Genomic DNA, 11,004 nt, shown 5'->3' on the forward strand with positions numbered 1-11,004 from the left:
GGGGGCGTGAGGCTGATGCTCCCCTGTGGTGGGTGTGAGGCTGGTGCTCCCCTGTGGGGAAGGGGCATGAGCCTGGTGTTCCCCTACAGGGCAAGGATGTGAGGCTGGTGCTTCCCTGTGGTGAGAGGGTGTGAGGCTGGTGCTCCCCGAGGGGGAGGGGGTGTGAGGCTGATGCTCCCCTGAAGGGAAGGAGTGTGAGGCTGGTGCTCACCTGGGGGAAGGAAATGTGAAGCTTGTTCTTACCTTGCGGGGCCAGGCCCTCTGGCTCAGCTGAGCCTGGCTGTGGCCCGGGGAGCTCAGGTGCTGGAGGTCTGGGGTCTTCCTCAGGGATGGGGTTGTACCAGATCTCGCCGGCGGGCTCTCCACTGCCAGGTACCCCAGGCCCTAAAGAGGTGTCCTCAGCTGGCTTGGCCCCACCCAGCACCCATCGGCGGCTGCTGGGTTCCAGGCTTTGCAGGTAGGCCCCCCGTGCAGGGCTCCTTGATGCCTCAGGGCTTGGGGGTCCCTCTGCTCCGGCCTGGGACACTTCGGGAGCCTGGGGCTCTGGCTCTGGAGAGCTGGGCTCTGGGCGCTGGGCTGGGCGGCCTGGTGGAGAGCAAGGGGAGTGAGACCCAGCCCCTCACTTCCTGCAGAGCAGCCCTGTGCAATTGATCAGTGGGTGGGATGCTGTGTATAGCCCTGGCCCGCCCCTGATAAGTCACTGTTCCTTGGATCCTGCTGTTTTGTTTGGAATAGGCAGCCACAGGCTAGCGATCTCAGTTATCAGCTTAGAGCGCCCCCTACTCAGTCCCTGACATCCCAAAAGGGGACTCGTCCCTGCAGCCTCAGGGTTCTAAGTGAGGCTTCCTGGAGCCGGTAGGTACTGCATTCCAGTCTCCACTTCCTCTCCCCCCTCAATAGCTGTGGTATGGAGCTTTGCACTTGTGTGGCCTTGGGCAAGTCGCTTCCCTCTCTGAGGCTCAGTATCCTCCTGTGAAATGAGGGGATGTGATTTCCAGGTCCAAGGAGGCTTCCAGGAGCCTTTTGGAAAAGTACACAGCCCACAGCAGGCACTACGTGCTCAGGAGTGAGCAGCTGGGTTCTCTAATCCCTGTAGCACAGTCACTCCCAGTCCCCTGCCCTTTTTACCCTCCTTCCTGTCTTCCAAACTCTGTTGCCATCCTGGGATGGGCCCTTGTCCTTCAGCCCAGGCCAGACCCCCCAGGCTCAATGCCTTGGGACTTCCCCTTCCCTCCCTCCTCTCCTCTCTCATGTCCTGGGCTGTTTCCTGTGTGTGTTTGTGTTTGGGCATCCCTGTCCCTTCTCCCTGCCCTGGGAACCTTGGGAATCTTTGGGAAGGCCTGAGGGGAAGGGGCACGTCCATGGAATGGTCTGGCCTTCCTCCTTTAACTCCTTCCTTCCTGGGTCCCCCTATCCCGCGCTGCTGTTTCTCTAAGGTCTTTACTTGCTACCCTGCTGAACTCCTCCTCTGGTCACCTCCGATGTCTACCCCCTAGGGTCTCTCTTGGTAGCAAAGCCCAAAGAGCTGTTTAAGTCACTGGCCCTGGGCACATTACCCCATTGCTCTGTGCCTCAGTTTCCCCATCTGTATAAAGGGCACAGTTTCCTGGGGCTAAGGCAGGCGCAGTTGCAGTCACCGGTTAGTAGGTGGGAGGTGGAGTGGGACAGCTACTCTGATTGACGGGCCGCCCCGCTCTCCTTTGCAGGAGAGCACCCCCCATCTCCCATCCTGCGCCTCCAGGGCTTCCGATGCCCCTTGCCCAGCCTGACTGGGCCCCAGTGTCCCGGCCCCCCAGCCCCTCCTCCCCTCCACCCTCCAGGCCCTCAGTCGCGGCCCCATTTCCTGTCGTGGGCGAGGCCCCCTCCCGGGCCTCCCAAGGAGCCCGCAGCGCTGGCATCCTCGGCCAGCTGCACATAACGGTCCGCGCCCCCCTCCCTCCCAGTCCCTTCAAGCTTCCAGGACCCCTACCCTCCCCTGGCTGGAGGCACCGCAGGCCGCAGCGGGGTGCGGGGGGCTCCCCCTGATCCCCCCCACCGTCTGTCCTCGGGGCCCTGGGACCCCGCTCCTAGGCCGGGCGGGGCTCGGCGCCCTCTCTTCCCCCACGGATCTCCGCTCACCGCGCTCCTTGGCGTCCGACTTTTTCCGGGGAAGTTTCTCCCGGCCCCGCAGGCGGGAGAAGGTTTTCCTGAGTAGCGGCTCGGCCATGCTGCGGCCCGGGCCGGGCCGAGCCGAGTGCGCGCCCCGGGCTCCGGCCGCGCCGCCCCGCGCCCTCCCCGCCCCGCCCGGGCCTCCCCGCCCGCCCCCCACCCCGCGCCAGCAGGAAGCACATTCCGGGAATGCTTGGCCCAAACTTTTTTTTTTTTTTCTTTCCCTTTCCCGCGGCCCGAGCGGGCGATGCTGGGAGATGTAGTTGCCTGGGGCCGGGAGGGGATGGAATGGGGGCTCCGGGTGCCCGGATCCGCTCCAGCTTCGATGGGACGTGCCGATCCCTGGTCTTCCTCTTCACCCACCCTCCCTGGATAGGACTCTGGGTGATGGCATCCAGGAACTTCTCTTGGGTCTGTCTCCAAATCGCAGCTTGTGCGTATCCCCTCTCTCCTTCTCAGGTACTGCTTCAACCTGGTGCAAGCCGTAGTGTCATTCGTTTCAATGACCGTCCCCACTACCCACCCCACCCCAAGCCTCTTCGTTGGTCTCCCCATGCCACTCTTTCCCCACTCAATTCTCTCACCTCCAAATTCCAATTACTACTGCTGTTTGTCAAACCATCCCCAAACGTAATGATGTAAAACAACCATGTCGTGATTGTGAAAGGAAAATAGATCTTGAGACCCCCAAAGCACTAAGCCAAAGGGAAAATGTCAAACTGGTAACTGTGTAGGGCAAACCTGCCTCCCATTCTGTTCCTAAGATAGCTACAAGGTTGAAAAAGCTATCTGGGCGCGGTGGCTCACTCCTATAATCCTAGCACTTTGGGAGGCTGAAGTGACCAATCACTTGAGGTCAGGAGTTCAAAACCAGGCTGGCCAACATGGTGAAACCCCATCTCTACTAAAAATACAAAAGAAAAAAAAATTAGCCAGGCATGGTGGGTGGGCTCCAGTAATCCCAGCTACTTGGGAGGCTGGGGCAGGAGAATTGCTTGAACACGGGAGGTGGAGGTTGTAGTGAATCAAAATTGTGCCACTGCACTCTAGCCTGGTCATTAGAGCAAGATGCCGTCTAAAAAAAAAAAGAAAAGAAAAAAAAAAAAAAAAAGCTACATACTTCCCTCACAATTTGCCCACAACGAAATTCCTTATGGACAAAGGACAGGCAGAACTCAAAACTCCCTCTGCTCACATGAGACAAACACATATCTGATCGCTTCCTTACCTATTTGTTTCACTAAGCCAGATTAAGGCATATCTTAGTCTTATCATAAGTGACTATCTCTGTAAATTGCCTATTCAGAAAGGCTAGTCAGAAACTCAGAAGAATGCAATTGTTTCTCTCTTACCTACCTTTAACCTGGAAGCCCTCTCCCTACGTTTGAGTTGTCCTGCATTCCCAGACCAAACCCAGGTACATCTTACATATATCGATTGCTGTCTCATGTTTCCCTAAAATATGTAAAACTAGACCAAGCTGGTCTAGCTGGTACCACCACAGCTCACTGCAGTCTCAACCTCTTGGGCTCAAGTGATGCTCCTGTCTCAGCCTCCCCAGCAAGTGGGACTACAGGCACGTGTCACCATACCTGGCCAATTTCCCTACTTTTTGTAGAGATGGAGTCTCATCATGTTACCCAGACTGGTCTCAAATTCCTGGGCTTGGCTGGGTGTGGTGGCTCACTCCTGTAATCCCAGCACGTGGGGAGGCCAAGGCGGGTGGATCACCTGAGGTTGGGAGTTCGAGACCAGCCTGGCCAGCATGGGGAAACCCCATCTCTACTAAAAATACAAAATTAGCTGGGGGTGGTGGCATAGGCCTATAATCCCAGCTACTTGGGAGGCTGAGGCAGGAGAATTGCTTGAACCCAGGAGGCGGAGGTTGTGGTGAGCTGATACTGTGCCATTGCATTCCAGTCTGGGCAACAAGAATGAAACTCTGTCTCAAAAAAACAAAACAAAACAAAACAAAAAAACACAAAAAACTCCTGGGTTCAAGTGATCTGCCCGCTTTGGCCCCCCAAGTAGCTAGGATTACAGATGTGCATCAAGGTAGTGGTCCTGACTTCCCTGGGCTTATGTTGTCAGGAGCTTCTAAGTCTGTGTCACAGGCATGTCCTTAACCTTGGCAAAATAAACTTTCTAAATTTGTTGAGACTCGTCTCAGATACCCTTTGGTTTACATGATGCTCACAGATGCTGTGGTTCAGTTTGGACAGGGGAGAGTTGACAGTGCCTGTCCCTATACCTCAGTTGGGAAGACTCCAAGGCGAGGGGGTTACTAAAAAATGGCGGGGGGTGGGGTCCTGAATCATCTGGAGGTGTCTTCACTCAAAGGTCTTGCAATTGACATCAGCTGTTGCTGGGTCTGTGGACTAGGGCAACTACACAGGCCTCTCCATGTGGCTCAGGTTTCCTTCCAGCAATGGTGGCCTTGGGGTAGTCAGACTTCTTAGACAACCACCCAGGCCTCTGAAAGTGAACAAGGAAGAAGTTGCATCTCTTCTGACCCAGCCTCGGGTGTCATGCTGTGTCACTTCTGCCACCAGATTCAAGGAAAGGGGACACAGGTTATACCTCTCTACATGGGAGGCAAGTCAAAGTGACCTTGTACAAATGGATGTAGGGTGGGAGATATTGTGGCCATCTGGGAAAATATAACCTGCCTTAGCCCTACATTTCATTCTCCATATATTACCCACAGTGGACTTAAAACAAATCAGATTATGGCACCATCCTGCTGAATAGTGTTTCTGTGACTGCTCACCCCACGTAGAATAAAACCCAGATTCCCACCATGGTCTAACAAGACTTCCAGCCTCATCTCTTTGGCTGCCCATTCACTCACCATGGTCTCCTTTCTGGTTCTCCTTCACATCAAGCTGTTTCTGCCGCAGGTCCTTTACACACACGGTTCCTTCTGCCTGGGAAGCCCTTGTTCTTCTGAGGCTACCTCTCTCTCATCCTTTAGGTCCAATGGCACCTTCTAGGGAGGCCGTTTCTGTCCACCACCTCTGTCTAGTCAGTATCACATCACTCAGTTTCCTTTCTTCTAACACTTGCTACAACTTGAATTTAACAGTCCCAGTGGTTTGTTCTAGTTTATCTGCCTCCTTGTCCAGACTGGGGCTCCACCAAGTGATCAGGTGATGCTTATCTATGTTGTTCACTGCTGAATATTCAGGTAGGAGATCAGGTGTCAGGTGATGGAGGTCTGTATAGGAGGGGGTGTCCAAGAGGCCTGGACCAGGAGGCTGTGTGTGTTTGGTTTTAATGTGTCCTGATGTGGTTCTCTGTGTTTATCCTACTTGGAGTTTGTTGAGCTTCATGGATGTGTAGATTCATGTCTTTCATCAGTTCTGGACTTCTGGGAAGTTTTTGACCATTGTTTCATCAAATATTATTATTATTTGAGATGGAGTCTCACTGTGTCACCCAGGCTGGAGTGCAGAGGCATGATCTTGGCGCACTGCAACCTCTGCCTTCTGGGTTCAAGTGATTGTCCTGCCTCAACCTAACGAGTAGGTGGGGTTACAGGTACCTGCGACCATGCCCGGCTAATTTTTGTATTTTTAGTAGACATAGTTTTTTGCCATGTTGGCCAGGCTGGTCTCAAACTTCTGACCTCAAGTGATCTGCCCGCCTCAGCCTCTCAATGTGCTGGGATTACAGGCATGAACCACCATACCCGGCCTCATCAAATATTCTTTCTGCTCCTTTCACTTCTCTCCTTCTGGGACTCTCATTATGCATATATATTGGTATACTCATTATACAACTGTTGGTATACAGTTCTCCTAGGTGCTGTTCACTTTTCTTGGATGTGTGTGTTTGGGGGGCATCAGTCTGTAAAAGGGTGGAGTGCACCCTCCTCCCTATGAGATCCCTGCGCGGATGCCTTTGAGGCAGCTGTTGACAGGGGGAAAGCAGTCAGGGGTCAAGACAATACCTCTTGCCGGGCGCGGTGGCTCAAGCCTGTAATCCCAGCACTTTGGGAGGCCAAGACGGGCGGATCACAAGGTCAGGAGATCGAGACCATCCTGGCTAACACGGTGAAACCCCGTCCCTACTAAAAACTACAAAAAACTAGCCGGGCGAGGTGGCGGGCGCCTGTAGTCCCAGCTACTTGGGAGGCTGAGGCAGGAGAATGGCGTAAACCCGGGAGGCGGAGCTTGCAGTGAGCTGAGATCTGGCCATAGCACTCCAGCCGGGGTGACAGAGCGAGACTCCGTCTCAAAAAAAAAAAAAAAAAACCTCTTTATAAGTTGAGGGCAGAGGCTGCAGGACTAAGGTCCCAATGGGGTACTTCAGAGTCTCAGAGGAGCTGGGGTCTGACATGGGGGTGAGAGCAACCCTTAGCCCCACCCATGTGACACCCACATACCACACAAATATTTATTATTATTATTTTTTGTAAATCTTTTTGCGTTTTGTACTTTTCCTGTTGTCTTTATTTGCCTGCATGTAGCCTATTTAATTCACCATTGGCTCTGATTCTTTCTTAGCAATCAGAAATCTTCATAAGTGAGAACAGATTATCTGCAAATTGTATGTAATGAAATGGTTATGAATTCTAAATTTCATAATGATGTTTGTATGCTTATTCTTGTGGATTTTGCTAGTTGCTGTACAGATTTTAGAGCCTGTATGTGTACCCCTTCCCTTCCCTTCCCGTTCCTTCCCTTTCCTTCTTTTTCCTTCCTTTCCCTTTTTTTGAGACACAGTCTTGCTTTGTCACCGGGGCTGGAGTGCAGTGGCACGATCTGGGCTCACTGCAACCTCTGACTCCCTGGTTTAAATGATGCCTCAGCCTCCTGAGTAGCTGGGATTACAGGCATGCACCACCACGCCCAGCTAATTTTTGTATTTTTAGTAGAGACGGGGTTTCACCCTGTTGGCCAGGATGGTCTCGATTTCCTGACCTTGTGATCCATCCACTTTGGCCTCCCAAAGTGCTAAGATTACAGGGGTGAGCCACTGTGCCAGGCCCATTTTCTTTTCTTCTAAAAAAAATTATTTTCATGGCTAGGCACAGTGGCTCATGCCTGTAATCCCAGCACTTTGGGAGGCCAAGGCAGGTCGATCATGAGGTCAGGAGTTCAAGACTAGCCTGGCCAAGATGGTGAAACCCTGTCTCTACTAAAAATATAAAAATTAGCTAGGCATGGTGGCAGGCACCTGTAATCTCAGTTACTCAGGAAGCTGAGGCAGGAGAATCACTTGAACCTGGAGGGTCAAGGTTGGAGTGAGCCGAGATCGTGCCACTGCACTCCAGCCTGTGTGACTGAGTAAGACTCTGTCTCAAATTTAAAAAAAAATTATTTTCATGCTATTTTTATTTAGTTTATTATTATTATTTTATTTTATTTATTTTTCTTGCTCTATTGCTCAGGCTGGAGTGCAGTGGCACTATCACAACTCACTGCACCCTCAACCTCCTAGGCTCAAGTGATGTTTCTGCCTCAGCGTCCCAAGCAACTGGAACTACAGGCATGTGCCACCATACCACGCTGATTTTTCTATTTTTTTGTGGAGATAGGGTCTCATCATGTTGCCCAGGCTGTTCTCAAACCTCTGGGCTCAAGTGATCTTCCCACTTTGGCCTCCCAAGTGGCTGGGATTATAGGTGTGAGCCACCGTGCTTGGCCTTATTATTTTTAGAGACATGATCTCCCTCTATCACCTAGGCTGGGGTGCATTGGTGTGATCATAGCTCACTGCAGACTTGAACTTCTGGGTTCAAGCAATCCTCTTGCCTCAGCCTCCTGAGTAGCTAGGCCTATAGGCGTGCACTGCCATACTCAGCTAACTTTACAATTTTTTTTTTTTTGTAGAGACAGTATCTTGCTATGTTGCCCAGGCTGGTCTCAAACTCCTGACCTCAAGCGATCCTTCCTCCTTGACCTCTCAAAGTGCTGGGATTACAGGTATGAGCCACTGCACCTGGCCATGTGTGTATTTTCTTTCCCCTAAATGTTCTCATTGGCTGCAGGCCTGATGTGCTGTGCTTTTGGTACCTGGTGGGTTAACCAGCCCCAGATACATATAGACCAATTAGTTGAAAGACCAAAAGACCATTTCCTGCCAGGTTTGGGCAGAGCTCGGCACCTCTGTGGTAGTCAAGGGGAGTTGATGGATAAATACCCCAGCTCCCTCACCCTTGTGTGGGATGATTGAGGTTCATGTTCTACACTGACCCCTAGTGTTCACCCACGGGATTGAGTTCCAGCTGCCCACTGTAGAAACCTGCTTATCAATATACTCTTTGCTGACTTCCTTCCCTTCCCTCTCCCACATATCCACCCCACTTACAGTATTTCCTGTTTATTTCCTAAATACTTGAATCCTTGTCTCAGCGTTGGCTTCTGGCAGACTCCAAACACAGACATTCTCTCTAGGCCTCTGTTTGTTGTGCAAAAGGAAGAATACATTAGGCTGTTTTCAAGGCTATGGGCATGGGGCGTGGTTCCGTGGGGCTACATCTCCATTCTACCAGCTCCCTGCCATGCTCAGTTCCTGGGGAATGGGAGATAGAGAAGATTTTGGGGAGCAGGTCCCAAGCTTCCTCCACCTGCTGTGGTCATTCCCGTTTGTTTTCACACCAGAGGCTTGCTTCTATCTGGCATCTTCCAGAAGAAAGTGAATACCTCAGCCTGCCTAGGCCTCCCTGGCTGGAAGTCAGACTCAGAGGAACCAGAAAAGAGGTGGCTGCCCAGAGATATCTATCAGAGTAGCATTCAGGAACTGGAGAGAGCGGGGGATGATTGTATATAATGAAATGGTTATGAATTCTGTTACCATAAAGCAGCTTCCTGAGGCAGAGCACAGTCAAGCAGAGCACAGCATTGCTTGACCAGAGCCTCCCATTGACCCTTGGAAAAGTCTGGCCAGACAGCTATAGAGCTGAAACTGAGGTGCAGGAGGGTCCCTAGTTGCTCCATGCCACCTCCAGAGTGGTATCTGTTTATCAGCTACAAGGCTGTGGAACTTTCCTGCTGGCTAGGCCCCTGCACAGCCTCAGGGATAGACTCAGCAACTGGCCACCTGCAGCCATGCCAAGAGCTCTCCCAGCTGGACATGGTGGTTCACACCTGTAGTCTCAGCTGTTCCAGAGGCTGAGGCAGGAGTATCACTTGAGCCTAGGAGTTTGAGGCTGCAGTGAGCTATGACTGCACCACTGACTCTAGTCTGGGCAACAGAGTGAGACCTTCTCTCTCTCTCTTTTTTTTCTTGAGATGGGGTTTCACTCTTGTGGCCCAGGCTGAAGTGCAGTGGCACGGTCTCGGCTCGCTGCAACCTCCGCCTCCCAGATTCAAGCGATTCTCCTGGATTACAGGCGCCCACCACCACACCCGGCTAGTTTTTATAATTTTTAGTAGAACTCCTAACCCCAAGTGATCCGCCCTCCTTGGCCTCCGAAAGTGTTGGGATTACAGGTGTGAGCCACCGTGCCCAGCTAAGGCCCTGTCTCTTAAACAAAGCTTATCTGATGTCTAACTCCCAGGCCTGGGTTGCTGGTGTGGACCCTCTAGACTTTACAGGCTGGGTGTACCAGAGGAAGCAGGAGCAGCCTTCAGAGAGGTGGCTGATCAGGGGAGGACAGGTGGCTGGGTGGGCAGGGCTTTGACAGACACCCCACATCATCCTTAGCTCCTGCCTCTTTCCTCCCGTGCTTCTGGGCTCTCCTGCACATTCTAAAGTAAAGTCTGGCCCTTGTCTGGCTCCTTCAAGCTGGTGGAGTATCCTGTGTGATGAGAGTCTCTTTGTATACCTGGAGGTCATGCCAGAGAGTTTATGCCAAAAATGTGTTTTACGTTGGAGGCGTTGGGCCTTGCTGAATCAGTTTGACCTCTGGAGGGGCTTGAGGCTGAGTAGCGAAGGTCAGTCACACAAATGGGCAGCCATATCTATGTGGCTGTTATGGGCTAAATCAAGCTTGTTTAACCTGCCACCTACAGGCCGCATATGGCCCAAGAAGGCTTTGAATGTGACCCAACATGAATTCGTAAACTTTCTTAAAACACTCTGAGATTTTTTTTTTTTTTTTTTTTTTGCGATTTTTAACTCATCGGCTATTGTTAGTGTTAGTGTATTTTATGTGTGGCCTAAGACAATTCTTCTTCCAGTGTGGTCCAGGGAAGCGGAAAGATTGGACACCCGTGGGCTAAATTATGTTCCCTTCAGTCCCTTGCCAAATTCCTGTGTTGAAGTCTTAACTCCCAGTCCCTTAAAATGTGACTGTATTTGGAGATAGAGTCTTCTCTTCCTCCTTGGCCTCCCAAAGTGCTGGGATTACAGGTGTGAGCCACTGCTTCTGGCCATGTATGTATTTTTCTTCCTTTCTTCCTTTCTCCCTTTTCCTTTCTCCTTTCTCCTTTCCTTTCCTTTCCTTTTTTTCTTTTTTCTGTTTTTTTTTCAGGGTCTCTATGTGTTGCCCAGGCTGGAGTGCAGTGGTGCGATCTCAGCTCACTGCAACTTCCACCTCCCAGACTCAAGTGATTCTCCCGCCTCAGCCTCCCGAGTAGCTGCGATTACAGGCCCGTGCTACCACGCCCAGCTAATTTTTGTATTTGTGGTAGAGACAGGGTTTCACCATATTGGCCAGGCTGGTCTTGAACTCCTGACCTCAAGTGATCCCCCGACCTTGGCTTCCCAAAGTGCTGGGATTGCAGGCGTGAGCCGCCACACCTAGCCACCCATGTGTGTATTTTTCTTCCCCTAATTTTCTTTCTCGTTGACCACAGGCCTGAAGTACCATGCTTTTGGTACCTGGTGGGTTAACCAGCCCCAGGCACATACAGACAAATTCGTTGAAAGACCAAATGCAGGTGGAGGGACTGGTTAGGTTTGGGC

The 11,004-nt window shown here is 51.8% G+C and overlaps 1 protein-coding gene across 1 annotated transcript in view; it reads right to left on the reverse strand.

Annotated features, from left to right (window-relative positions):
• Window positions 1-2,270, reverse strand: part of SYDE1 (synapse defective Rho GTPase homolog 1) — a 7,862-nt gene extending 5,592 nt beyond the window's left edge. The window contains exons 1-2 of the mRNA XM_023229855.1: window positions 2,119-2,270; window positions 244-585 (exon numbers count right to left, since the gene is read on the reverse strand). Coding sequence (XP_023085623.1) covers window positions 244-585; window positions 2,119-2,206 — 430 coding nt within the window. The 5' untranslated portion in view covers window positions 2,207-2,270. The remainder of the gene's footprint in view (window positions 1-243; window positions 586-2,118) is intronic.
• Window positions 2,271-11,004: the final 8,734 nt, after the last annotated feature.

This window comes from Piliocolobus tephrosceles, chromosome 21, assembly GCF_002776525.5.
Source record: "Piliocolobus tephrosceles isolate RC106 chromosome 21, ASM277652v3, whole genome shotgun sequence".
In the NCBI taxonomy this organism is placed as follows: Eukaryota; Metazoa; Chordata; class Mammalia; order Primates; family Cercopithecidae; genus Piliocolobus; species Piliocolobus tephrosceles.